This window comes from Scyliorhinus canicula, chromosome 9, assembly GCF_902713615.1.
Source record: "Scyliorhinus canicula chromosome 9, sScyCan1.1, whole genome shotgun sequence".
NCBI lineage: Eukaryota > Metazoa > Chordata > Chondrichthyes > Carcharhiniformes > Scyliorhinidae > Scyliorhinus > Scyliorhinus canicula.
Genome location: NC_052154.1, coordinates 98,507,605 through 98,534,229, shown reverse-complemented (window position 1 = coordinate 98,534,229; position 26,625 = coordinate 98,507,605). Strand labels below are relative to the sequence as shown.

Genomic DNA, 26,625 nt, shown 5'->3' with positions numbered 1-26,625 from the left:
GAAGGTGATTTCAGCTTTTGTGACTCCAGGTGGTATTTACCAATTCAACGTTATGCCATTTGGCATGAAAAACACCCCAGCCACATTTCAACGGTTAACTAACAAAGTTGTTTCAGTATTACCCAGTATTACGACGATCTGTAATTTTTAGTCAGACATGGAAAGATTTGAAGCATCTGATGGAGTTATTCGATTGACTTCAGAAGGTGGGTTTGGTGGTAAACCTCTCCAAAAGTGAATTTGGAAAAGCCCAAGTTATGTCCTTTGGCCATACAATCAGACAGGGACGAATGGTCCCACAGGATGTGAAAACAAAAGTTATTTGGGGAGTTTCCAATACCCTCAACATGATGGGGAATAATGTGATTTCTTGGCATGAGTGGATTCTACCCAAAATTTATGCTGAATTTTAGTAACGTGGTTGCTCCACTGACGGACCTACTGAGGAAACGTCGCAAATTCCAGTGGACAGTGAAGTGTCAACAGGCATTTGAAGGCCTAAAGGTTGTGTTAACCACTGCTCCTGTGTTGAAGAATTACAAGAGGCTTTGTGATTGGATTGAACTAAAGTACTCGACCTTAAAGAAAGATGTCGAGGCGTGGAGAAATAGATGGATCGTGCAGAGACCTTCTTGTTCAAAGGGACTGTCAATCGAGAAGGATTCCAGTTGCAGGAGTACGAAGAATTAAAATGGACTGTATTATTATCAATGTTTGTGTGTTTATTTTTGTTTCAAAAAACTTATATTTATTGTCAGTTGTTCTTATTGGAAAAGAGAAAAGGTGAAAAATAAAACCAACTTTGAAGTCGATGGTTTATTTTTTTTCTTGGGGCGAGGTGACATGGGAGTGTCTCTTTAAGAAATGTTTCTGTCTTATCACATGGCTTCAGTGATGTCATTGTGTGGGTGGAGCTGGACTGTGGCTCTGGTTGTTTTTACTGTTGTTTTGAGTTTGAACTGGTTTTGTTCTGCACAGGTTGAAAGAAGGTTTTTAATCTATCTGCATTTTAAAAGCTGTTTCCTGACTAATTAATAATTTGAAAAGAAATAAATGTTTTCTGGAAGAAATTCAAATCTGCTGTTTTGGAAATGAAACGAGCATCCATACCAGGTCTTGAGTGCTGTGTGCTGGGCCACCCCTTTGAAAAGGGTTTTCTGGTTTATGGGATCTTGTTATTAAATTGGAACAGTTAAAGGGGGGAATTTATTAAGGGTTACACATAGAGTACTGTAGCTATTTATGTTTGTAGTTGATAAAAATGCTTACGGTGTGTGTTTATAAAAATGTTAACTAAATTCATAGAATAAAGCTTGTTTTTGATTAAAAGTGCGTAAGGACTTCCGGTGGCGGCGATGCCTGAGTGAGCCGCACATTCGGTGGGCTCTCACTCCGGCGGGGCTTAGCAGCTGATTCCTCGCGATAGCGGGACCACGGGGGCGGCAAAAAGGCTGCCGTGAAAGAAGAGGAGAGCGGGCTGCAGCGGTTGGATTCGTGGGAGGCCAGCAGGTAGAGGAAGAAAGAGAGAGAGAGAGAGAGACGGAGGCAAGGAGGAAACTGACCTGAAGGGTAAGATGGCGGACCCACGGACCTTCCTTCCTCCAGGACAAGGAAAAAAAGTTTGGAGTCGCTGAAGAGGGACAGCTTGGACCCACTTCAGATGCCCAGAAGGTAAAATTTAAGGAGCTGGGCGAAGGAAGGCGGCAGCGAAGGCGCTGAGGAGCGGGCTGCGGCATATGGAACAGCGGGAGTCCAGAAGGCAGAAGAAGAAGGAGAAAAAGGGACAGAGACAAGGACCTGAAGAAAATTACCTGGGACCTAAGATGGCGGACACACGGACTCAGCAATCCAGCAGGCGCTGGATAACATGCTCCAGGTAATGAAATCCAGTTTTGAAGCGCTGAAGCGGGACAGCTTGGACCCAATCCAGAAAGCGGTGGATCAGCTGAACCAGAGGCTGGATGCACAGGATGTTAAAGTTAAGGAGCTGGGAGAGGCGGTGGAGGAGCAGGCGGATGCGCAGACGGTTGCAGCGCTAGAAGTTGACAGCCTGAAAGAGCGGCAGAGAAGACTGCTGGACAGAGTGGAGGAGCTGGAGAATAGAGTCCGCAGGAACAATCTGAGGATGGTCGGCCTCCCGGAGGGGGCTGAGGGAGCTGATGCTGCAGCGTTTGTAGAAGACCTGCTGAAGCAGTTGATGGGGGCCGAAGCCTTTCCGCGACCGCCGGAGCTGGAGGGGGCACACAGAGTGCAGGCAAGGCAGGGGCGGCCGGGCGGACCCCCCCGCCCGATGGTGATTAGGTTCCACAGGTTCGTGGACAAGGAGCGGGTGCTGCAGTGGGCAAAGAGCGCCAGGAGCAGCACGTGGAACAACAGTGTTCTCCGCATTTATCAGGACCTAAGCCAGGAGGTGGCTTGGCGGCGAGCAGCCTTTAAGAATGTCAAGGAGGTGCTGTTCAAGAAGCACGTGAAGTTTGGTCTGCTGTTCCCAGCTCGGCTATGGGTCACGCACCAGGGTCAACACCACTACTTCTCCGAGCCCGAAGAAGCGATGGATTTTGTGAGGGACCTGGGGCTGGTACCGAAAGGAGGCCCCAAGGACGCGAGTTAGGGCCCGAGGATTTTTGTGGGAAGGAACGCCGAATGTGCCTGGGCTGCTGCTCAACGGTTTGCTGGGCCAAAGGGGCCAAGCGGAACATTTGAGACTCTTTCCTTTGTTCATGGACATTGGTTTGGGGGGTTAACCCCCCCCCCCTTAAAAAATTTTTTGGGGGGGGGGTTTGTTGTCTCTCTTGTTTCTTGTGGGGTGGGGGGGGGGGGGCGTTGGGTATATATTTTTGTGCTTTTTCTCTTCTTTCTGTGTTTTTTTTTTCTGTTTGGTTTGTGCTTTTTGTGCAGCTCGCGGAAGACACTGGAGCCGGCTTGCCCCAGTGGGTGGGAGAGGGGGATGGGGCGCCGGGGAGTGGGGAGGAGGACGGGGAAACAATGGGAATGAGACAGGAAGCCGCCGGAGTGTTGAGTCACCGGGCTAGCAGATTGGCTAGTCAAGGGAGTCAGATGGGGGGGAAGTTACAGCCAGTAGATGGCAGGGGTGGGGGTATCGGGGGATGGGGTTAGGGGGTTGTTCTACTGACGGGAGAGGGACTTGAAATAGGCACTGGAAAGGAGGTCGAGGGTGGAGGCAGCCAAAGGGCGGGCCAGGAATGGCGCGACGCACGGGCCAGGGGCCGGCCCGAGAAAGGCTATGGCTGACCGGCGGGGTGGGGGGGGGGGGGGGGGGGGGTGGGATGTGCCCCCCGACCAGGCTGATCACCTGGAACGTCAAGGGACTGAATGGGCCGGTTAAGAGGGCGCGGGTGTTCGCGCACTTGTGGGCCCTGAGCGCGGACGTAATTATGTTGCAGGAGACACATCTGAAAGTGTCGGACCAGACCAGGCTAAGGAAGGGCTGGATTAGCCAGGTCTTCCACTCGGACTTGGACTCGAAGTCCAGAGGGGTGGCAATCATGATCAACAAGCGCGTGCAATTTGAGGCAGAGGGCATATCCGCAGACAGGGGGGGCAGATACCTGATGGTACGGGGCAGACTGGAGGGGAGAAGAGTGGTGCTGGTGAATATATATGCCCTGAACTGGGACGTGGACTTCATTAAAAGAGTGCTGGGTAAGATCCCGGACCTGGATTCTCGCAGGCTAATAATGGGAGGGGACTTGAACATGGTCGTTGACCCGACTTTGGATCGGTCGTGTCCCAGAACGGGTAGACTCTCAGCAATGGCAAGGGAGCTGAAAGGGTTTATGGAGCAAATGGGGGCAGTGGACCCCTGGAGAGATAGACAGCCAACAGGAAGGGGCTACTCGTTTTACTCGCACGTCCATAAAGTATATTCCAGGATAGATTTCTTTGTACTAAGCAGGGACTGTATGGGGAAGGTAAAGAACACGGAATACTCAGCAATTACCATTTCAGACCATGCCCTGCATTGGGTGGACCTGCAGTTAGGGGGAGGGAGCTATCAACGCCCGTAATGGAGGCTAGATATGGGACTGCTGTCGGAGGAGGGGATCTGCGAGAGGCTTCGGAAATGTATAAAAAATTACCTGCATGTAATGACACGGGGGAGGTCTCAGCGGCGACCCTGTGGGAGGCGCTAAAGGCAGTAGTGCGGGGGGAGCTTATTTCAATTGGGGACCACAGAGCCAAGGCAGACCGGGCAGAGATGGATAGATTGGTCAGGGAAATGGGTCGGATAGATGAAGAGCACGCGGAGTCCCCGGGGGAGGTTTTACTCAGGGAGAGGCAGAGACTACAGGCGGAACTGGGGGCACTATCCACGAGCAGGGCCGTGGAACAGCTTAGGAGGGCGAGGGGAGTGGTGTACAAAGGCTAGCAGACTGTTAGCGCAGCAGCTCCGGAGGAGGGAGGCGGCCAGGTAAATAGGTAGAGTGAGGGACGAGGGGGGTGCAAAGTGGAGGACCCGGCAGAATTGAATAGGGTATTCCGGGACTTCTATCGTAAGCTGTATACTTCGGAGCCACCGGAAGAACCGGAGGGGATGAAAAGGTTTCTGGACGGGTTAACATTCCCAACAGTTGGTGGGGGGCGAGTGGAAGAGCTGGGGGCCCCGATTAGAGTAGAAGAGGTATTGTGGGGCCTTAAGGCTATGCAGTCGGGGAAGTCCCCGGGGCCGGATGGATACCCAGTAGAGTTCTATAGGAAGTTCTCTGAGCTGGTGGGCCCGGTCTTGGCGAGGGTTTTCAATGAGGCAAGGGACAGAGGGACCCTGCCGCCGACAATGTCACAAGCCACCATATCTCTGATATTGAAGCGGGGTAAAGACCCAGAGGCATGCGGGTCCTACAGGCCAATCTCCCTGATTAATGTAGACGCCAAGCTCCTGGCAAAGGTACTGGCGGGTAGAATGTTGGACTGTGTACCGGAGGTGATTGGGGAGGATCAAACGGGGTTCATGAAAGGTAGGCAGCTGGCGGCCAATCTGAGGAGATTACTCAATGTGATAATGATGCCCCCGGCGGGTAGGGAGGTGGAGGTAGTGGTGGCAATGGACGCCGAGAAGGCCTTTGACCGGGTGGAGTGGGACTATCTATGGGAGGTGCTCGGACGGTTTGGGTTCGGGGAGGGATTGGATCAAATTATTATATCAGGCCCCGAGGGCCAGTGTCAGGACTAACAGAGAAGTGTTGGAGTACTTTAGGTTGTACCGAGGGACCAGACAGGGCTGGCCGCTCTCCCCGCTGCTGTTTGCGCTGGCCATAGAGCCGCTGGCGATTGCGCTGAGAGCCGCAGAGGGTTGGAAGGGGATGGTGAGGGGCGGGGTTGAACACAGGGTTTCTCTATATGCAGACGACCTGCTCCTGTACGTGTCGGACCCAGAGCAGAGTAGGAGGGAAAATATGGCGGGTAGTACCGGTGGGAGGGGAGTGGGCTTGTGCAATATGTTACGATGGAAGTATTGAAAGTACGTGGATGTTTGCACATTTTTGCCTTTTTTTGCTTTCTTTCTGATGATGTCTGTAACTGTTTATAAAGCCAAAAACTACCTCAATAAAAATTGTTTATTTAAAAAAAAAGTGCTTAAGGCCTCTCTCACCCCCTGGATTACCAGGTCATCCCGAAGATCGCTATCTCTTGGCTCGGGACCACCTCCACCCACAGCACCTCGGACACCATGTCCGCGAACCTCTGTGAGAACCCCTTCAACCTTGGACATGCCCAGAACATGTGAACATGATTCTTGGGCCTCCTCGCACACTGCCCACACCTATCCTCTAACCCCTCAATCTACTCAATCCTTGCTACCTGCATAAGTGCCCTATGTATTACTTTAACCGTACTAAAATCTACCCCCCACCATAACCAACCAATGTGAGTCCAGGTCAGGAATCTTCCATAACACCCGCCTCATAAAAACGACATAATCCCAATTCAGCGCATAGACGTTTAACAGAACCACAGACATCCCCTCCATGTTTCCACTAACCATTACTTATGTCCCCCACCCCTGCCCCCTGGAACGCCCACAGTGCTTCCCACCTCGAACACCATCCTCTTATTAACCAACACCTCCCCCCCTTCATATCTAGCCTCGAATTAAACACCTGACCCACCCATCCCTTCCTCAACCTCGTCTGCTCCCCTATCCTTAAGTGTGTATCCTGTGAAAAGGCCATGTCCATCTTCAGACTGCTCAGGTGCGCGAATACACAGGACCATTTGACCAGCCCCTCACATTCCACATGGTCAGCTTGGTCAGGGGGCACCCTGACCCTCCCCTGCTGATCAGCCATATCCTTTTTGCGCCAGACCCCAGTCCAGGTCACGCGACACTCCAAGCCCACCCTCGGATGTACGCCATCATTGATCCCTTTCCAAATGCGCCATACCAGTAACAGCCTTGTCAGCAACTCTCTCCCGCCCCTCCCACCCCAACAAAGAACCAGCCCCACCCACCCTGCGTATGCCTCCTGGCAACCCCATTTCACTACTGTTAACTAGTCCGCCCAGCTAGCATGGTGGCCCCTGCCCAAGACCTCTAACCTCCTACAGTTCCCCTCCCCCTCCAACCATACATCCCTAAAGAGTAACAAGAGATGCACTCACCATCATTGTGTCCCCATGAAAAACCCACCTTCCAAACAACCCACCGTCAAAAGCTTTAAACACACAAACTCCTCCAAAGTTCAATGTCCTCACACCTCCCATTCCATTGTCCCTCACAAACTCCTTTGCCTCTTGTGGTGTGCCGAGATCATACTCTCGATCCTGAAAGTGGAGGAGGCGGTGGGACAGCACGAGGAGCAGTTGGCCTGGTTGGTGGCTGAAATGAGAGTGATGCGGGATAGCCAGAAGAGGCTGAGAGAGAAGACGGAGGATTTGGAGAATCGCTCCAGAAAGCAAAACCTCAGGATTGTCGGGATGCCTGAAGGCATTGAAGGTGTGGAGACAAGCGTGTGTGTGGCTAAGGTACTGGAGAGATTGATGGGCCGCTGGAGGTTGACCAAAATGACCCACCGGCAGGCCAGGTACAATACTTCAAACATCACCCCCTTTTTAAAGAGGGCTGCTGTAGCATGGTTAAACACGGTTCTCCTCTTCGCCAGTTCTGCTTCCAGGTCCTGGTACACCTGCAGCTCGTTCCCTTTCCAAGTACATTTCCTGATCTACCTCGCCATCGAAGGATCTTTGCCTTGTCCAGAAAACGGTGCAACCACAACACCATCGCCCTCGGCGGCTCGCCCGCCTGATAAGTGCCAATCAAATGCCCACTGCCCCATCAATCTCTCCAGCACCTCAGCCACCAATGAGGCCAACTGCTCCTCGTGATCCGTCACCACCTCCTCCACTTTCTGGATCATCAGGCCCTGGGTTTCCAGCCTCTGCTCCACTCGCTTGATCCCCGACTTAATCGCTTCCACCACCTTGGCTAGGTCTTCCAGGGCCTTTCCTCTGCTGCCGAAACTTTTCATTGAGGAACTCTATCAGCTGCTTCGTCAACCATTGGGCAGGTAGAGCAGCCACCTTGCCCTCCGCCATCTTATCCTGTGGCGCACCACGAAGACTCTCCTGTTCCAGCAGCTCTTTTTTTCTCATTCCACTCCTAGTCTGTTGATCCATCCACCAGCCACACCAGAGGAGTAAAACCTTCCCCAGGCACCCCTCCACCTCTTGCTCTCAAATACTTCACCCTTCAGGCGGGGAAAAGCCAGAGAAATTCCACCTTGGGCGGGAGCCACCAAATGTACAACTGTTCACCCCATAGTCGCCATCGAAGTCCCCAGGTCCGGAATCTTTGTCAACACCTGCTTCAAAAGCTCCACATTGGGACATACTTATTGACCAGAGCCAGGGACTCCCCCTCCAACCTCCCACTCACCATCACAAATCTACCCCTAAGGACTGCCATTATACTTCCCACTTCAAAAGCCACTCTCTTATTAATCAACACTACCACCCCCCCCCCCACCCTCGTCTTCATGTTGAATGGAATACCTGCCCCACCCCCCCCCCACCCAGCCCTTCCTAAACCTCGTCTGGTCCCCTACCTTCAAATACGTCTCCTGAAGAAACACCACGTCCGCCTTCAAACCCCTTAAATGAGCGAAAACATGAGACCTGTTAATTGGCCCATTCAACCCCCGGACGTTTCAAGTAATCAACTGAGTCGGGGGGGGTGAGTCAGAGAGGCCCCTCCCCGATTAGCCAAAGCCAATATTTACCCAGCTCCATGCCTCGCTCATCCTCTGGGCCTCCCCTATATGTCTGCCGCCATCTCCCCTTAATCAACTGCACCAACTCCACCCATGCCAGCATCCCCCACCCCCCCAAAACAAAAAAATAAACAACTGACTCCAATCCCTCCCCCTCCACGGATTGTCCACCCATTGCACTCCCGTTAACTAGCCTGCCTGCTAGCATGGTGGCTTCTACTCAAGACAACTGTCTACCCCCGACTATCCCTCACCCACAATTTCCCCCCAAATAATTGAATACACTTACGTAATCCACACCCACACCAAGTACAACAGACCGCCCGGCGTACTCACCCGCATTTCACATACTGGCACCTGGTTCTGGTGTGCATCCCACAGCAAGCAGCACCCAGGACTTCATTCCTTTCCTGTAGAGGACCACCTTGACCCTGTTGAGCCCTGTCCTTGGTTTGACCAACTCCACAGCCAAGTCCTGATAGATACACACCATATTTCCTTCCCAGGTACATTCCCTGGTCTCCTTCGCCCACCTCAGAATCTTCTCTTTGCCCAGAAAATTATGCAACCGTGCCAAATAACCCAAGTAGTATTTAACCGGGCTTCGAAGACTTCCGGTGGCAGCCATGGAGTGAATGGTCACGCATTTGGTGGCTCCAGCTCGAGGTGGAATTGTTCGACCCTTTTCACCCTTAAAGGGGTGGTGTGGTGGTACAAAGTGCTGCTCCCCACCTTCGGTCCCAATGCCTTGTACTCCCAATCCACCTCAGGAGGCTTCTCAAATATCTTCCCTACATACTTTGTTGCCTGCACTTCTTCAATCCTCTCAGGCAGCCCCACAACCTGGAGATTCTGCCTCCTGAAGTGATTCTCCAGGTCCTCCACCTTCTTCCTCAGCCACTTCTGGCCCTTCACCACGAGCACCTTCTCCGCCTCCACATGACCAACCACTGACTCCTCCACCTACTGGAGTGTCAAACCCTGTGCCTCCAGCCTTTGCTCCTCTCTCTACAACCACCTTGATCAGCTCCGCTCCGCCACTGTAAGCAGGTCTTCCGAGGCTTCTTGCCTCCGCTGCTGGAAGTTGGCATTCAAAATATCCACCAATTGCTTGGTAGGGGCCACTGGGCCAGCAACAACGTCCCAGACCTCGCCACCATCTTTCCTCTGATGCACTTTGAAAGTCTTCCCAGCCAGATTCTTACTTGTTACACTCCTCATCTGATGAGCCATAAACCAGCCCCACCGGAGAATTCCTGTCTCTCACTGTTCATGAACTTTGCACCAGCAAACATCCCCTATGTCAGATGAAAAGGGTCAAACAATTCCACCTTGAGCAGGAGCAATCAAACGTGCGACCACTCACTCATCGCTGCCACCGGCAGTCTTCAAAGCCTTGTTAAATACTACTTGGGTTTTGTCAAGATCTGTACCTTAAGACTTCGAAGCCTTATTCATTGTACATGCCTTTATTGGGAACATCACGTACAAGCCTCGTTAATGCTACTAGTGTTCGTTGTTGGGAACTGTATCACACTCATGAACCTTGTTAATGTTACATGGGTCAGTTGTCAGGAACTGAACCTCATTTTGAAACCTCATTAATGCTACTTGGGCTATTTGTACAGAAGAAGGGCATGTGAATTCTTTGGTGTGGTCATTCGAAATGTGTACCACGAAGTACTCATCCTGTTTCAAGCCAAACCGTTTATGATTCTCACCTCCGATGACGGTCTAGTGTGACAGCACTGAAAGACTTTGCATGATGCCTTTGTGTGTTGCTCCCAATGCCTATTGTGGTGCGTAGCCCTCTATTCATCAGCGAATCCCCTCCTCCACATGATTCACAAATTATTTTTCCTCTGTATTTCATTTATTATTCCTCCTTTTAAAACCAGCTTTGTATAACCCGCTGCTGCTACTGTGTCTTTAAAATATGTTGCACAAGAAGACCTTTCCCCAACTGCTTAGCTTCTTTTTCCCCTCAATTCCCGAGTAGCCCTTTCCTGGTTGCTGGGCATTTGTATTTGAAAATCACAGATCACGTCATTATGTGCTTGCTGCCCCATTATTCCCATTCCTTGTAGAGGATCTGGTCTGTGTCATTGAGAAACAGGAGTTTGCAATAAGAATAATCACATGTCTGAAATGCCACTTCAAACCCTAATTTATATTCTCTCAATGGACATTGCTCATCATCTTCATGGAACTAATCTTTTTGTATGGAGTGGGCACTTAGTGACTGCTGATCTGCTTATATGGGTAGATGTAAACGATGATGGTATTGGTTCCTTGCAGACATAAATGAGGACTGTTCTCTAGCCCATTCCTCCCTTCCGACTCAGACTGTCATGTCAGCTTGAAGGGGAGCAAAATGCAAGCTCCAGGAAGTGCAGAAATTCTCTCCTTTGTACTGGAATCAAACATTTTAATTTGCTCACAATGTCATTTTTCTACACTGAACTTAGCAGGGTAACATTCATGGAACAAGCAAATGGTTTGGTGTGAGCAGACTCTGTACAGCATGGGGAGTAGTCACCGTCAGAATGACATTGTACAAAAAAGTGACGGTGCCGCATAAATCTAGACTTTCAACACACCTGCGTTACTGGTCTTTGTAGCACGGCCTCCTTTAGAGAGGAACCAGTGCAGAACTAGAGACTTACAGCACTACCCCCTGCTGGTAGTCAACAGTCTTTACAGAAAAGACTGTCTCAGGGGGGCGCCAAATATTCACAGCAGCTGGCTCCCCATCTGGTGCTGACTGATTTGTCTCGGTTACAAGATTAGGGGAGGGGAAAAAAGCAAATCAAATGACGCACAGAATTGAGGAAACGTATGTCCTGTCACACGGTCGGTCCAACAGGTACATGCACTGGCCGGCTCATTGCCGGTGACGATCACAATGGCCCAGGAGGAATGGTGGGCTGTGCCAAATTAGCCATTTGCAGACTGCGGTTGGTGTGAGGACCTTTGTTGGGAGTTGGGAGCCAGCGACGCCCCCAGTTCCTGGTCACATCCTGCTGGAGTGTGTCGGGACAAGATCAGACTTTACTGCAAAGCTCTCTCAGTCCAACAGCCAGTTAAAGTCATTGCCAGGGTCGGCCCAGGAAAATTGGACACTGTAGGGAGGTACACAATTTCTTCAATACTGTCCCCTCCTTCCCAGTGAGGGTGAGAGAAATGGGGAGAGCTTCGGGGCAAAGCTCCTCAGTGATCCCATCTCAACTCAATAGTTACCATTGATATCCTGGCTAGGCAGCAGTGAACACTGTAGAGCAGGCCCCCCCCCCCCCCCTATTAATTCACTCAAATTCTTAACAGCTGTTGTAGGACAGAAAAGATTTGAACAAACAGGACCGGGAATGTTAACCTGGGTTTCTCCTGGAAGTAGCAGGCATGTCCAAGACAGACTGACAATACTTCTTGAAGTGGATAGTGAGTAACTGACAACAGAGATGCTTTCTAACTCTTCTTTTCCCGGTGTGCTCACCAACACTAGGAATAGCAGGCAGGATTATTGAGATTTTATTGGAATGGTACTGGAAGAAGTGTGCTCCATTCCCAGAAACACGGCACTCAGAAAACCATCCCATCTCCTCCTCCCTCTCACAACAAAGACCACTCATTATATAAACCACTGGGAATTAAAATACTTTCCTCTTTAAATCAGATAATCTCATTCCATCATAAAATAACACATTGTGCCAGTGTGGATCAACAATACATCATTAAAAACTGCATGTACGTCATTGTAAACAGAATCATACAAATTAGACACCAGCTCCCACCCCATTCAGACTCATCAAGTGCATTTACACAAATCTCTTTTGGTCAGCCGCGTATATTCGTCCAGCTGGAGCCTTCCTGAAAAACAGACTGTTCCCTCGACTCAGGTTTCCCTGCAAGAGAGAGAAAAAAAAGCTTTTTAAAAAAATGTTTCAGGGAAAAGCTGCTCAAAAGAAACCGGGAGAGAGGAGCGGCAAGTAGCGACACAGATTCAATACGACCCTGGAGAGAGTAGAGTTAGATGGATGTCTGCTGCTGCTGGAATACTGAGCCAGCAATCTCAAATGCATCAGTGGTAAAGTCAATTCCGAAAACAAGACAAATGATGAAAAGTTACTTTCTGTTTCTCTCCACAGTCTCTGCCCGCCCTGAGTTTCTGCAGCATTTTGGGGTTTTTCTTTTCAACTTCCAGCACCCAAAGTATTTTGGTTCTGTGCCAATGCAGCAACAGGTGTAACAATACTTCTGTTTGGAACATAGTTTAACACTATCCCGTATCTCAGGTTTGACGTGCCTCTAACCGGTTATTCTTCATGTCAAACACAAGACAGCCAACAGTGGACATTCCAGCCTGAACATCTGGCACTGGAACTGACCCAGATTTACTGGCACTTTCTGGAGATGGACCAGAGGGACTCCTGGCTGATTTCCATCCCAACTGGACTACCCAATCAGCCAACAGCAGTAACCGAGGGACAAAGGAACTGCAGTATACCTACTGTCAACTCACTTCAGACCCGTGAACAGACAAGACAAAGGCCTGACTTTTCTGACCCAGTACCTCATGCTGCAAGCATCAACTGACAAAGAAGTTTCATAGAATTTACAGTGCAGAAGGAGGCCATTCAGTCCATCAAGTCTGCACAGGCCCTTGGAAAGAACACCCTACTTAATCCCACATCCCCACCCTATCTCCGTAACCCCATCTCACCTTTTTTGGACACAGAGGGCAATTGATCATGGCCAATCCACCTAACCTGCACATCTTTGGACTGTGGGAGGAAACTGGAGCACCCGGAGGAAACCCACGCAGACACAGGGTGAACGTGCAGACTCCGCACAGATAGTGAACCAGCTCGGAATCGAACCTGGGACCCTGGCGCTGTGAAGTAACAGTGCTAACCAGTGTGCTACCATGCAGCCCTAATATGGGGAGGGCCGAATATTAACACAGGTGCAAGGCCATTCAGGGATGATAGCAGGAAGCATTTCTACACACAGTGGAAATACAGAACGCCTCCAAAAAGCTTTTGAGGCTGGTTTTGCGAGGGTAGGATACTTGAAAATTTCAAATTGAATTCATTACATAGAACTATAGGAATGGTACAGTACATATATTTTTGTTCCTCAAGAATATTGAGTGTTAATTCCTCCCCATCATGTGCTAGGCTCAGTCTAATACAGTTTAAAGTGGTACACCGGGCACACATGACGGCGGCGAGGATGAGCAAGTTTTATGGGGTATGCATGTTTTGGGCATGCCCGAAGCTTGAAGGGTTCTGGCAGGAGTTTGCCAAGGCAATGTCCAAGGTGTTAGGAACACGGGTGGTGCCGAGTCCAGAGATGACGATCTTTGGAGTGTCAGAAGACCCGGGAGTGAAAGAGGCGGACGTTTTGGCCTTTGCCTCCATGGTAGCCCGGGGACGGATCCTGTTAATGTGGAGGGACTCGAAGCCAGAGTGTGGAGACATAGAACATACAGTGCAGAAGGAGGCCTTTGGCCCATCGAGTCTACACCGACCCACTTAAGCCCTCACTGCCACCCAATAACCCCTCCTAACCTTTTTGGTCACTAAGGCAATTTAGCATGGCCAATCCACCTAACCTGGACATCTTTGGACTGTGGGATGAAACCTGAGCACCCGGAGGAAACCCACGCAGACACGAGGAGAACGTGCAAACTCCGCACAGACAGTGACCCAGCGGGGAATCGAACCTGGGACCCTGGCGCTGTGAAGCCAGTGTTATCCACTTGTGCTACCGTGCTATCCCTACTTGGGTCAGTGACATGGCTGGGTTTCTCAAGCTGGAGAAAATAACGTTTGCCTTGAGGGGGTCAATGCTGGGGTTCTCTCAGAGGTCGCAGCCGTTCGTCGACTTTCTCGGTGAAAATTAAAATGTCAGCAGAAGCAGCATTCTGAAGGGGGGGGTAGGTGCAATATGGTTAAGGGATGTACAGAAGGGGTTGGGTGGGAAATATCTAGTTTACCTCATTGATATTTATGTTATTATTGTTTTGTTTGTCATTCTTATAAAAATTTTGGGCAAATGCTTCAATAAAAATATTTTTAAAAAGAATATTGATCGTCACGGAACCAAGGTGGGTAGATCGAGTTTGTGTACAGATCTGCCATCATCAAACTGAAGGGTGGAATAGGTGTGAGGAGCGAAATGGTTTCACGCCGCTTCCAATGTTTCTCAAACTGTTCGGAGGTATAAAGCCTCGTCTTGCTTGCTGTCACAAACACCATCCACCTACAGCATTCTCCAGTGCTGAAGCAGAGTGCTTTCATAGAATCCCGACAGTGCAGGAGGCTATTCAGCCCATCAAGTCTGCGCTGACTCTCTGAACAAGCACCCTACCCAAGCCCACTCTGCCCTATCCCCATAACCCCACCTACCTGCACATCCCTGGACATTAAAGGGCAATTTTATCATGGCCAATCCACCTAATCCGCACACCGTTGAACTGTGGGAGGAAACCCCCGATGGAAGGCCACGCAACATGGGAAGAACATGCAAACTCCACACAGTGACCCAATGGCGGAATCGAACCTGGGTCCCTGGCGCTGTGAGGCAGCAGTGCTAACCACTGTGCCTTGAGAAGGGATGTTGGGAACCATCGCACAGAAACCCTGGCAACTCCAGAGGGCTCGTCGGTGGGAACCATCTTTAATGTGTGTGGCACTTTCCAGCTACACCATATTAACTAGATGATGCAGCAACTGAGGAACAACCACATTGAGATACAGAGAAGAGGTCACAGCCTCATTCACAAATGTCTCTAACTTAGCAGGTCAGTTTGAACAAGCCAAATCATACATTGAGGCAGTAACTAAAGTGGAAGACAGAGAAATACCCATGGGTGTAGTTATATAGGAAATAGGAATAATAATCATTAACACTGCAATGACTGGAAAGGGATCCACAAATGGAACCTCACCAGCCTGACGGAGGAAGTTAAAAAGGACCGGCAAAGATGGAACACACTCCCGCTCTCCCTCGCGGGGAGAGTCCAGACGATCAAAATGAACGTACTGCCCAAGTTCCTCTTCCTGTTTAGATCCATTCCAATCTACATCCCCAAGGCCTTTTTCAAAGCGCTGGACAAACTTATCATGGCGTTCGTATGGGGGGGTAAAAATGCTAGGATCCCAAAGAAGGTCCTACAAAAAACAAAATCCAGGGGGGGGGCTAGCCCTCCCGAATCTACAATTTTACCACTGGGCGGCAACAGCCAAGCGTGTAAAGGGATGGATCCAGGAGCCAGAAGCTGAGTGGGTGCGTGCGGAGGAGGCCTCCTGCATGGGGACCTCCCTCCGGGCCCTCGCCACGGCAGTACTCCCATCCCCACCCAAAAAACACTCCAGCAGCCTAGTGGTGACAGCCACCCTCCAATCCTGGAATCAACTGCGGCAGCAATTTGGCCTGACCAAAATGTCGGACAAGGCTCCCATCTGCAACAACCATAGGTTCACACCAGCACTAACTGACGCCACCTTCAAAAGGTGGAGGCAGGACGGGGGGACACTGACAGTCAGGGACCTATACACGGACGACAGGATCGCAACACTGGACGAACTGACAGAAAAATTTCAGCTAGCTGGGGGGAACGAGCTACGGTACCTGCAGCTCAAAAACTTCCTAAGAAAGGAGACAAGGACGTACCCACAACCGCCATGACAGACTCTACTGGAAGACCTACTGGACGCAAGTATCCTAGAGAAAGGGAACTGTAGCGACATGTATGACCGACTGGTAGAAAGGGACGACACCGTACTGGACGCAACAAGGAAATGGGAGGACGACCTGGGGATAGAGATAGGGTGGGGACTCTGGAGCGAAGCACTGCATAGGGTCAACTCCACCTCCACGTGCACAAGGCTCAGCCTGACGCAACTAAAAGTGGTACATAGAGCCCACTTAACGAGAAACCGTATGAGCAGGTTCTTCCCGGAGGTGGAGGACAGATGTGAACGGTGCCAAAGAGGCCCGGCCAACCACGCCCACATGTTCTGGTCTTGCCCCAGACTTGTGGATTACTGGACAGCCTTCTTCGAGGCTATGTCCAAAGTGGTGGGGGTGAGGGTGGAGCCATGCCCGATAGTGGCGGTCTTCGGGGTTTCAGACCAGCCAGATCTATTCCTGGGGAGGAGGGCAGACGCCCTTGCCTTTGCCTCCCTGATCGCCCGCCGTAGAATCCTGTTTGGCTGGCGGTCAGCAGCACCGCCCAGAGCTGCAGACTGGCTGTCCAACCTCTCGGAATCTCTCCAAATGGAGAAAATCAAATTCGCCATCCGAGGGTCAGACGACGGCTTCCATAGAGCGTGGGAGCCATTCATGCAACTGTTCCGGGACCTGTTTGTGGCCAACGTACAAAAGGAAGAATAGCCGGGTGGCCAAGAATCGGGGGAAAATGGACGGGAATCGGGGGAAGGTAGCCCGGGGGGGGGGGGTTACGGGTTCGTTATGGGGGTTTGATGGCAAGCTAAGGCCCAAAACCAAACTATAAATAAATGCCTATAAACATGCGCCTCGGCCATATTGGGGAATGTAGAATATGTATGCTGGCTAAAGGGGGCGGCCACAATTGTTGTTATAAAGATGCTTACCTGTAAATATACATGTTAAATTTTTGTGTCTTCTTTTTTTTCTCTCTAACAATTTGTAACTTATCATATATAAAACATGAAAACTCAATAAAAAACATTAAAAAAAAAATTAACACTGCAATGAAGTTACTGTGAAAATCCCCTCTCGAGCCAGTTACACCATCCAATAAGATCATAGCCATTCAGAACTTACCCCCAGCTTCACTTCCCTACCTATTCTCCATCACCCTCGATTCCCCTATAGTTCAAAAACCTGTGCAGCTCCGCCCTGAAGATACACAACTCATAAAACAATGGAGAGCTAGATATCCAAATCTGTCAATGACAGAGCTCAGTTACATGATCAGGAGGGTGAAGAGGAGCTTTAAATTACAGTCATGGATTGATTAAATGGACAAGACTGTGGCAGACAGAGTTCAACACAAACAATTGGGAGATCATCTATTTTGCAGCAAAGAAAGTTAGATGCAAGTATTTATTTTAAACGGTGAAAAGCTAGGGGGAATATTTAGGGTTTTGTGTACAGACCATTGAAATGTAGCAGCCACGTACAAAGAGAAAGATTGGTCCATACAAAAGGAAATATAATCCTGCGGTTTAAGAGAGAGTGTCAAAGACCAGTGTCAGACATCAGTCACAGGGAATCTGACCGGAGCACCTGGAGGAAACCACAGAGACACGGGAGAAAGTGCAAACTCCACACATACAGTCACCCAAGGCTGGAGCTGAACCCGGGTTCCTGGTGCTGAGGCAGCAGAGCTAACCACTGTGCCACCGTGTTTGAGGAGTAATTCTTTTGACAGTGTAACTAGCAAAGTAGACAAGGGTGAACCAATCGATGTTGAAGGTTGGATTTTGAAAAGGCAAGATGTCAAGGAGTAACACAAACATAGGGCTCATGAGATTGGAGTTAGTATCACGGAACTGATTGAAAATTGGATAACGGGTAGAGAACAGGAAAAAACAGTCCATTCTCAGGATGGCAGTGTTAATAGTGGAGCGATGCAAGGTCCAGGCTTTGGCCTCCGCTATTAAAAATTAATTATCTCGCTAGTGTAATGTATTGACATTGGCGGATGGTGAAAGGTTAGGTGAGTTAAGCTGTGAGGGGGACGTGAGGAGTCTGCAAAGGGAAATCCTCCTTCCCATCTAATCGTACAGAGAGGAAACAAAGAACTCCACATCTTCCCACAAGTCAGTAAGTACATATGATTTTGTATCACAGGTACATAAAATTCCAATGCATTGGTTAAAAACACCGGTTTTCCTCATTCCCCCCTACCGATCGGAGATGTGCTAAATGAAGCAAACATGCTAATTATGAAATGTTGGGAGCCACAGCATTCTGAAATTCTGGACAGTGGAATTAGGAATGTGGTTTAGCACTAAACGTTCCTGATTGATACCAATGGACAGCCCCGAGTCTACCAAATGCTTGTAACATCCCTTGAAAGAGATACGATGGTTAAAAACCAACTTGATCCACAGATTCTGTGTTCCTTCCAGATCCACAAGTTCTTTATAATCCTAATTAGTGTCATAAGTAGGCTTACACTAACACAGCAATGAAGTTACTGTGAAAATCCCCTAGTCGCCACACTCCGGCATCTGTTCGGGTACACAGGGAGAATCCAGTGCATCTAATAGCACGTCTTTCAGGATTTGTGGGAGGAAACTGGAGCACTCGGAGGAATCCCGAATTCCTCAGCCAGGGGGAGAATGTGCAGACTCCACACAGACAGTGACCTAAGCTGGAATCCAACCAGGTCCTTGGCGCTGTGAAGCAACAATGCTAACCACTGTGCTATCATGCCGCCCATAAGACATGGAATTCTCGTCCTCATAGATACAACTGGACACCACATTCCTAAACCTCAGGACTCTCCAGTTATCTTGCAGTACTCAGGGATTTGTGCTCATTGCAATCTGCTTCAACTGCTAACATTCTTGAAAGCAGTCAGGTTTCTCCACCTCCTCCACTCTCAGGCCTTTATAGCTCCCCACTTTGATACCTTAGATCATTCTGATTCTTGACAATGTGACCAGAACTAAACTCGTGGTTCCGCCCAAGGCCTAATCAATCACTGGACCTCTCCCCACAAAGTTACAGATTCGGTTAACCACTTCAGCCCATTGACCTCATGATCCCAATTCCCCTTGGCCCAGCTGTCATATCTTCGAACTAACCAGTGTTACAGTTAGAATGGGTCACAGACACTACCTAACTCAACCTCGATCGCTATGTTCTTTTGTGTGAAGACAGAACTCAGGCACAATTCTAACTGATAAGCACAATGACTTTTTTTTAAAGTCAGAAAACAGACATTTTCCAACTTTTCCAATGTTGTCCAGCTTAGATCTGAGCTGAAACCTCTAATTACTACCCTTAGCTAGACTCTCCTGCGTCAATTTATCAGAGTTGTAATTTGCCAGCTTGTTAGGTTGGTGATGAAATGCTCATTACGTTGGGGCTCCTGGAGGAACCACTGGGATGAGAAGGGATGAATTGGCAGCTGGCACACTGAGCCCATGAAAACAGGCACCAAATATTCCGATAGCAGGTATTCCGATATTAGGAAGGTAAATCGATGTTGGCCTTTATTGCAAAGAGGATTTACATAGAATTTACAGTGCAGAAGGAGGCCATTCAGCCCATCGAGTCTGCACCAGCTCTTGGAAAGAGCACCCTACCCAAGGTCAACACCTCCACCCTATTCCCATAACCTAGTAACCCCACCCAATACTAAGGGCAATTTTGGACACTAAGGGCAATTTATCATGGCCAATCCACCTAACCTGCACATCTTTGGACTGTGGGAGGAAACCGGAGCACCCGGAGGAAACCCACGCACACACGGGGAGGATGTGCAGACTCCGCACAGACAGTGACCCAAGCCGGAATCGAACCTGGGACCCTGGAGCTGTGAAGCAATTGTGCTATCCACAATGGAGTGTGAAAGATAGGAAGACTTGCTATAACTGTACAGGGCATTAGTGAGACCACAACTGAGTACTGTGTATAGTTCTGGTTTCCTTACTTGCGGGATATACTTCAGAGAAGTATGATTCCTGGGATAAACGGTTTACTCTCTTGAAGAAAAGACAAGAGCAGCATGGGCCTATTCTCATTGGAGTTCAGAAAAAGGTGATCTTATTGAAACATCGGAGGGTGCGTGGCAGGGTAGATGCTGAGAGGAGGTTTCTTCTTGTTAGGGGGGCTGGAACCAGGGGGTACAGTTTAAAAGTTATGGGTCTCCCAGAGGGTGGTCAGTGTTTGGAATTCTCTTCCAGAGCAGTGGAGGCTGGCTCAGTGAATATATTGGAGGCGGAGTGAGACAGATTTGTGATTGACTAGGGAGAGAAGGATTATGGAAGACAGACAGGAAAGTGGAGTTAAAAGCACAATCAGATCACCCATGATCGAGGGGCCGAATGGCCTCCTAACCTCCTATTCCTGATACTATGTTCAGCTGGGCCCACTCCATAAGACCATAAAGACAAGACCAATATTAGGCCATTCAGCCCATTGAGTCCGCTCAGCCATTGAATCATGGTTGATACGTTTCTCATCCCATTTTCCTGCCTTCTCCCCATACCTCTGATCCCCTTATTATTCAAGTATCTATCCCTGTCTTAAAGACACTCAGTGATTTGGCCTCCACAGTCTTCTGCAGCAAAGAGTTCCACAGATTCACCCCCCGCTGGCTGGAAACACTTGCTTTCCAATGTAGCCAACTTACGGGCCAGGGAGCCGCCACACGGCGCCGGCGGCCACCACACAGCGCCGGCGGCCACCACACAGCGCCGGCGGCCACCACACAGCGCCGGCGGCCACCACACAGCGCCGGCGGCCACCACACAGCGCCGGCGGCCACCACACAGCGCCGGCGGCCACCACACAGCGCCGGCGGCCACCACACAGCGCCGGCGGCCACCACACAGCGCCGGCGGCCACCACACAGCGCCGGCGGCCACCACACAGCGCCGGCGGCCACCACACAGCGCCGGCGGCCACCACACAGCGCCGGCGGCCACCACACAGCGCCGGCGGCCCCCACACAGCGCCGGCGGCCACCACACAGCGCCGGCGGCCACCACACAGCGCCGGCGGCCACCACACAGCGCCGGCGGCCACCACACAGCGCCGGCGGCCACCACACAGCGCCGGCGGCCACCACACAGCGCCGGCGGCCACCACACAGCGCCGGCGGCCACCACACAGCGCCGGCGGCCACCACACAGCGCCGGCGGCCACCACACAGCGCCGGCGGCCACCACACAGCGCCGGCGGCCACCCCACAGCGCCGGCGGCCACCCCACAGCGCCGGCGGCCACCCCACAGCGCCGGCGGCCACCACACAGCGCCGGCGGCCACCACACAGCGCCGGCGGCCACCACACAGTAAATGCAGGTGGTTATAACAGACCAATAAGGCTTCCAATACAACCAGCAAATCAAACGAGTGAATGTACTCACCTCTCTGCTCAGCTGGCGCCAGCAGTCAACCCATGAAGTGTACACAGCTGCATAGGGAGGGAGACCACCAACCAGGCTAGGGAAAGACACACACATTGGACATTGAGTCAAAAACCAGCACATCCAGCGGGAAAAGCTGCAGAAACGCAGCTCAGAACCAGGAGGGTCAATGCTCTACGAGATGACGATGACTCCCCTTCTCTTCGGTTGCATATCAGGACTGTCACTCATTGGGACTGACTCTGATAGCTGTAGCTCTACAATCCCACTCCTTACTTCAATCCACAGCTGCTGGTATTGTCTCAACAGACTCGGCAGCCACACGTACACACTGGATGGGATACTCAAGGGTACACTGTACTCACTATACACTGGACGGAGTACTCCGGGTACACTGTACTCCATATACACTGGATGGAGTGCTCGAGGGTACATTATTCTCTATATACACTGGATGGAGTGTTCCGGGGTACACTGTACTCTATACACTGGATAGAGTATTCCAGGGTACACTGTACTCCATATACACTGGATGGAGTACTCCGGGGTACACTGTACTCTATATACACTGGTTGGAGTGCTCCGGGGTACACTGTACTCTATACACCGGATGGAGTACTCTGGGGTACATTGTTCTCTATATACACTGGACGGAGTACTCCGGGTACACTGTACTCTATATACACTGGATGGAGTGCTCGAGGGTACATTGTTCTCTATATACACTGGATGGAGTGTTCCGGGGTACACTGTACTCTATACACTGGATAGAGTATTCCAGGGTACACTGTACTCTACAAACACTGGATAGAGTGCTCGAAGGGTACATTGTTCTCTATATAAACTGGATGGAGTGCTCCGGGGTACATTGTACTCTATATACACTGGATGGAATGCTCCGGGGTACATTGTACTCTATATACACTGGGACAGTGTAGAGGGAACTTTACACCATCTGTATCTAATCCGTGTCCTGGGAGTGTTTGAAGGACAGTGTGGAGAGTGCTTTAACTTTGTATCTATTCTGGTGATGTTAGATGCTAAAACTAAGTGGCTGGGATGAAAGCATTTCATTTCCCAAGAATAACATCCTTGATTCTACGATCAAGAAATTCAGACACAGTTGAATTGTCTACAACTTGTGACTCTGCTTGTACCCACAGAAAGCACAGGATTTGCGTCTCACTTTGCACTGGGGACTGAGGACGAATTGAAAGTCTGACTCACCCACAGTTGTTGACCGCCATCAGATTGGAGACGAGTACAAAGGGATATGTCAGCATACTGGCTAGGAACTGTTCAGGAAAGGAATAGGCAGGCAGTGAATAAATGCTCATCACCAACAGTGATTGATTTTTAATTTTTGTTTCAACAGCGATTGTTTTAAGAAAGCATAGGTCGGACGGATTTAAAATGTTATGTTCCTGGCGCAGACCAGGCACAACAGCCCAGGTTCTTGCTGCCCTCAGCTTTAAATACTCAGGAGTTAACCTATAAATCCAGGTCCTTGTTGATTGCCAACCATCTCGAGCCTCTCGCTGTGCTTTGATTTAGTTATCCAAACCCACAGATGGAAGCAGAACATCAACCAATAGTGCTGGCACTCAGCGAGACCTGCAGGCATTTGTAGGACTGAACCCCCTTGTCTTTGGGTTGCAGTCTATGTCTCAGATTATTCATGACCTTGCCCCTTGCCTGAGGTGTGCTGATCCTCAAGTTAAATCACCACCAGTCAGCTCTCACCCTCAAAGGGGAAAGAAGCCTATGGCCATCTGGGACTGTGGCGACTTCACCTTTACCTATGCCTGACCAGGATTTATTCATGCAGTGGGCCCTAAAGCTAACAGATGCTGCTTGCTGTATTGGTTAAGATCAGTGTTAACACAGTGGGTAAGGTGCTGAATCTCAGAATTGTTCTGGTGCAGGAAGCTGCCCATTATGCCTGCACTGGCTGTGAATGAGCAACCCACCTCATGCCACCCCCTGCCTTTCCTCCAGACTCCAAAACATTCTTACTTTTCAGCTAACTGTCTAATACCCCAGTGAGTGCTTCAATTGAACCTGCCTCCACCACACTCTCAGGCAGTACAGTCGAAACGCTAACCACTCGCTGTGAAATTGTTTTCCTCACCATCACATTTGTTTCTTTTACAAATTACTTTAAATCAGTGTTGTCTTGTCTTTTAACCCCTTTACAAGTGGAAACACTCAAATCCCCTCGTCATTTTGAATACTTCTATCAAATCTCTTCTCAGCTTTTTCTCCGAAAAAATGAAACTGAGAAGTTTGGAGATGGCTCATGACTATGAGAGTGTGATTGCTGCAGCAAATAAATAAAAAGATAGAAGTTAAATAGAACTCACCCCAGTCACAGCTTGTGAGTAACTCCTCAATTCCCCAATTTGAGAGCCCTAAAACACATGATAATAGAAAGCAGTCAAACAACACTGTTCATAGCTCAACACACACTCCCACATTCCAACATGGAGGATTCCAGTCCTTAGAGCTGACACTGCAGATCCACACTCAGCAGCTGTCACTGGCTACTCCATACCATTCTCTCTTCCCCCCCCCCCCCCCCCCCCCCCCCCCCCCCCCCCCCCCCCCCCCCCGCTCAATGATCACCCTTTCCCTCCCCAGTGCTCGGTGACCTCCCCTCCACGGCCTGGTGAGCCCCCCGCCAACTCTCCCCCTCCCCAGTGCTTGGTGACCTCCCCTCCTCGACCCGGTGAGCCCCCCGCCATCTCTCCCCCGCCCCAGTGCTCGGTGACCTTCCCCCCTCGGTGCTCGGTGAGCCTCCCCCCCCCCCCATACCGCCCCAGTGCTCGGTGAGCTTCCCCCCCCCCCCACCCCCGTTGCTCGGTGACACGCACCCCCCCACCGCCCCAGTGTTCGGTGACACCCCCCACCCCCCCCAGTGCTCGGTGACACCCTCCTCCCATCCCAATGCTGGGTGTCCCCCTTCCTGAGATCTGTAGCACCTGAAGCCCCTTCCAGGAGCAGAATGTACCCCCTTCCCCCACCATTATAGTGCTTCCCCAACCATCCAACCCGGTTCTTGTCAATTGCCACTAGCAGCTGAGTTCTGGCCTGCCGCCCCACCCCGGTGGGTTCGAAGGAAAATGTGGTCTAACTGGGAGTTGTCTTGTCATTTCCTGTTTTGATCGCACATCTTGCTATTTTTCTTTGGAAGTCTTAAACAGTTTGAATCATTCCTTAATTCTCTGAAAGGTAACTGTCAATTACAGAGTGAAATCATTTTCAAACTACATCCAACTGCAGAAAGCTGCAGGCTGTAATGCTGACTGACTGTAATGTGAGGGCCAAGGACAGACCTGGAATGGGCCACAGCTCAGGGTAAGGAGACAGAAAGGGAATGTTTCAGTGTGTAGAGAGAGAGAGAGAGAGAGAGCGGTGGGGTGAGGCAGGGAATTGGAAAGGAGAGAGAGGGGGACTGGGAAAGAAGGGAGAGGGGGACTGGGAAAGAAGGGAGAGGGGGACTGGGAAAGGAGGGAGAGAGGGACAGGGAAAGGAGGGAGAGAAGGACTGGGAAAGGAGGGAGAGAGGGGGACTGGGAAAGGAGGGAGAGAGGGGGACTGGGAAAAGAGGGAGAGAGGGGGACTGGGAAAGGAGGGAGAGAGGGGGACTGGGAAAGGAGAGAGAGGGGGACTGGGAAAGGAGGGAGAGAGGGGGACTGGGAAAGGAGGGAGAGAGGGGGACTGGGAAAGGAGAGAGAGGGGGACTGGGAAAGGAGAGAGGGGGGACTGGGAAAGGAGGGAGAGAGGGGGGACTGGGAAAGGAGGGAGAGATGGGGACTGGGAAAGGAGAGAGAGGGGGACTGGGAAAGGAGAGTGAGGGGGACTGGGAAAGGAGAGAGAGGGGGACTGGGAAAGGAGAGAGAGGGGGGCTGGGAAAGGAGAGAGAGGGGGGCTGGGAAAGGAGAGAGAGGGGGACTGGGAAAGGAGAGAGAGGGGGACTGGGAAAGGAGAGAGAGGGGGACTGGGAAAGGAGAGAGAGGAGGACTGGGAAAGGAGAGAGAGGGGGACTGGGATAGGAGGGAGAGGGGGACTGGGAAAGGAGGGAGAGGAGGACTGGGAAAGGAGGGAGAGGGGGGACTGGGAAAGGAGGGCGAGGGGGGACTGGGAAAGGAGAGAAAGGGGGACTGGGAAAGGAGGGAGAGAGGGACTGGGAAAGGAGGGAGAGGGGGACTGGGAAAGGAGAGAGAGGGGGACTGGGAAAGGAGAGAGAGGGGGACTGGGAAAGGAGAGAGAGGGGGACTGGGAAAGGAGGGAGAGGGGGACTGGGAAAGGAGGGAGAGGGGGACTGGGAAAGGAGGGAGAGGGGGACTGGGAAAGGAGGGAGAGGGGGACTGGGAAAGGAGGGAGAGGGGGACTGGGAAAGGAGGGAGATGGGACTGGGAAAGGAGGGAGAGGGGGACTGGGAAAGGAGGGAGAGGGGGACTGGGAAAGGAGGGAGAGGGGGACTGGGAAAGGAGGGAGAGGGGGACTGGGAAAGGAGGGCGAGGGGGACTGGGAAAGGAGGGAGAGGGGGACTGGGAAAGGAGGGAGATGGGACTGGGAAAGGAGGGTGAGGGGGACTGGGAAAGGAGAGAGAGGGGGACTGGGAAAGGAGGGGGGGACTGGGAAAGGAGAGGGGGGGGGGCTGGGAAAGTGGAGAGAGGGACTGGGAAAGGAGGGAGAGGGGGACTTGGAAAGGAGAGAGGGGGACTGGGAAAGGAGAGAGAGGGGGACTGGGAAATGAGGGAGAGGGGGACTGGGAAATGAGGGAGAGGGGGACTGGGAAAGGAGGGAGAGAGGGGAGTGCGAAAGGAGGGAGAGGGGGACTGGGAAAGGAGGGAGAGGGGGTCTGGGAAAGGAGAGAGAGGGGAACTGGGAAAGGAGGGAGAGGGGGACTGGGAAAGGAGAGAGAGGGGGACTGGGAAAGGAGGGAGAGGGGGACTGGGAAAGGAGAGAGAGGGGGACTGGGAAAGGAGGGAGAGGGGGACTGGGAAAGGAGAGAGAGGAGGACTGGGAAAGGAGGGAGAGTGGGACTGGGAAAGGGGAGAGAAATTGGGACATGAGAGAGAGAGAGAGAGAAAGAAAGAGAAAGAGAGAGAGAGAGAGAGAGAGAGAAAGACGGGTTTAGAGAAAGACAGATGGGGAAAGGAGAGAGGCAGAGACAGACGCGCAAAAGCAAAGTGGGCACAATTTGGAGCTGGTTTCAGGAGTGCTGCTGCTGAGATACAGGAGCTGTGCTGCATAGGACTGGTTTGGATAATTTAGTCTTATCACATTTGAATG

The 26,625-nt window shown here is 51.1% G+C and overlaps 1 protein-coding gene and 1 non-coding gene across 3 annotated transcripts in view; both read right to left on the bottom strand.

The window, feature by feature from the left end:
- Positions 1-11,740: 11,740 nt before the first annotated feature.
- Positions 11,741-26,625, bottom strand: part of mtch2 (mitochondrial carrier homolog 2) — a 73,746-nt gene continuing 58,861 nt past the window's right edge. For both annotated transcript variants that reach the window (XM_038807318.1, XM_038807319.1), the window contains exons 10-13: positions 23,689-23,736; positions 22,553-22,620; positions 21,326-21,401; positions 11,741-12,130 (exon numbers count right to left, since the gene is read on the bottom strand). In XM_038807318.1, coding sequence (XP_038663246.1) covers positions 12,044-12,130; positions 21,326-21,401; positions 22,553-22,620; positions 23,689-23,736 — 279 coding nt within the window. In that variant the 3' untranslated portion in view covers positions 11,741-12,043. The remainder of the gene's footprint in view (positions 12,131-21,325; positions 21,402-22,552; positions 22,621-23,688; positions 23,737-26,625) is intronic.
- Positions 14,846-14,977, bottom strand: LOC119972027. The gene has a single exon (XR_005461966.1).